Raw genomic sequence first — 2,500 nt, 5'->3', positions numbered from 1 at the left:
CAGAGGACTTTTATGATGCAGACTCTGAGGAAGAAGGAAACGTTACACCTGCAAAGAAAGGACGCCCACGAAAACTCAAATCAGTTGAAGAATTTTTTATTGTGTTATGCCGCCTGAGAAGAGGCTTTTCTGAGCGCCATTTAGCTCACTTGTATGGCGTTGCACAGTCCACAATAAACAGGCTTTTTGTGCCATGGATTAATTTCATGTATTTGAAATTTGGCCAGGTGTGCATCTGGCCTTCTAAGTCAGTTGTTCAAGCAACTATGCCTGCAGATTTTAAAGAAAAATTCCCATCAACGAGAGTGATTATTGACTGTACGGAAGTCTGGTGTGAAATGCCAAGCAGTTTACTTTTGAACTCTGAACTTTTCAGCGCTTACAAAAACCATGTGACATTGAAAGGACTTGTCGGTATTGCACCAAGTGGGGGCATTACATTTGTCAGTCAACTTTACACCGGCAGCATTTCTGACTGTGAAATTGTTTTACGAAGTGGAATATTGTCCCAATCCTTTGATGATGGTGACTCTGTAATGGCAGACAAGGGGTTTCAGATCCAAGACATCCTGCCCCTTGGTGTAGATCTGAACATCCCACCCTTCTTGGGCAGTGATGCCCAAATGTCTGCTGAGGATGTTGTTAGGACACAGCAGATTGCAAGCCTGCGGATACACGTCGAAAGGGCCATCAACAAGATCAAGAACTTCCGAATTTGGAATGGAGTTGTTCCTCTGAGTTTATTTAGTGTTGTAAACCAAATGTGGACTGTTTGCGCTTTCCTATGCAACACTCAGGATCCACTCATATCTAATATCACATGATCTGTTTATGCTATATTGTTTTACTAGGTCAATGTTGTTGTTTACATTTATCTTAGTTGAAATATCTTTCAAACCAGTGTTGTTTTTGTCTCTTTTTGTGTTTAAAACATGATATTTAGAAACATAGAAAATCATAAATCAAACTGGTTTGACATATTTAAAACCAAAATTTGATATGAACAGTAGTTAATTGTTTTGATGTTTAAATACCCTACCTTGGGGCTCACCATTTAGTAAACATACATGTTAAGAACAGTGATTTTGCCTTATGCTCTGGGTTCTCTAGCTGCTGTAGCTAGGAAGTGTTTAAAATAATACAGTTTCAATGTGACCTTTAAACTGTTTCAAAAGTGAGGGTCAAATGGAATTCGCTCGATGCTCATTCCTTTACTGGTGTAGACGACGAAATCGCACCATTTTGCCCCAGTCACACCCATCAGCCCTTGCACTTGGACATAGTACTTATGGGTGCGTTTAAGTTTAAGCTTTCCATCGACTTCTTCCATAAAAAAGCTGCTATCAGAGCATGCATCCAGGGGGGTGACTAAGTACTTGGTTTCTGGGCATTTGACCTCAGAAAGACCAAACGGATCAGAGCATCCAGGATCAATAACCTTGCCATCAGGTGAAGCACCCAAGTATGGGGCATCCATGCTTATTACAAGTCCTGACTTAAAAACCTTCACTGGCTTGTTAATAGAGGACATATATTTCTGGTATTGTTCTAAGGCAATTGGCTCATATTTAAGTCCATGATTAGTATATCTTGACGAAAAAGGCTTTGGATTTATAAGATTTTTTACCAGAGATTCATGGTTCCTTTTCCTGTCCCTTATGAGACCAAAATTAGAGGCAGTAAATCGGAATTTTCTTTCCAGCTTCCATTCAGGACAGCCTGATTGGCTGCGTGTTTTAATTTCAATGTCATTCAGTTTATCTTCATCAACTTGCAGACTATTTAACAGTGATTTTTCTGCTTCTGAAAGATCGGCAGGCACCTCAAACTGTTCATTAGACTGACTTGATAGGGAAAATCTTGGATATGTCACAACGTGCTCACTGTGGTTGGCAGGGTTTCCTCTAGGGACAGATGTGATGTCACAAAAAACTTTAAAATTATCTTCGGTCACTGCAAGTTGGTAGCTGCCATACGAACCTTGTGGACTTTTGCCAAATTTGGTTTCCACTAAGGGAATAGAATCAGACCTTGCAGTCATAATCTGTGCTAAGGCCATATTTGGGTTCAATTCTTTCAAGGTTGCCAATAGTTTCTCTTCATCTGCCTTTTGCCCCCGGATATTGTTCCTTGCCTCATAAAGTGTACATCTGACACCAGGATCTCGAGCTGATGATCTGGTCTGCTCCAGGTAGGGTTTTGCTACAAGCACTTCCATTGCTGGTTGCGGCTTAATAGAGTTTCCTCTTCCCTTCCTATGCCACTGCTGTAAAGAGGAAGTACACGCCTGCTTTGGCTGCATGTCTCCTTCGTTTTCAAGTTCATGGACAGTTTTACATTCATATAATGAGAATTTGCAAATCTTCATTAAGAGTGCTAATATATGGTTACAAAAACCAACCTTCTCAGCAACGCAGGAGCATGAAGCATGTTTCACTTCCCCACTCAAAATGCACAATGCGACTTTTAAGTTGTGTGGGGCATCATTCTTCCGAAAGCT

General features: G+C 40.7%; 1 protein-coding gene and 1 pseudogene across 1 annotated transcript in view; one reads left to right on the top strand and one right to left on the bottom strand.

Annotated features, from left to right (window-relative positions):
• LOC137989773 (uncharacterized) overlaps positions 1-824 on the top strand; it is a 1,606-nt gene extending 782 nt beyond the window's left edge. The window contains exon 1 of the mRNA XM_068835431.1: positions 1-824. This exon is cut by the window's left edge and continues 782 nt beyond it. Coding sequence (XP_068691532.1) covers positions 1-824 — 824 coding nt within the window.
• A 266-nt stretch (positions 825-1,090) lies between these two features.
• Positions 1,091-2,500, bottom strand: part of LOC137989766 (uncharacterized) — a 2,049-nt pseudogene continuing 639 nt past the window's right edge.

This window comes from Montipora foliosa, unplaced genomic scaffold (assembly GCF_036669935.1).
Source record: "Montipora foliosa isolate CH-2021 unplaced genomic scaffold, ASM3666993v2 scaffold_473, whole genome shotgun sequence".
NCBI lineage: Eukaryota > Metazoa > Cnidaria > Anthozoa > Scleractinia > Acroporidae > Montipora > Montipora foliosa.
Note: the sequence above shows the minus strand (reverse complement) of the source record. Positions and strands in the feature narration are given on the sequence as shown.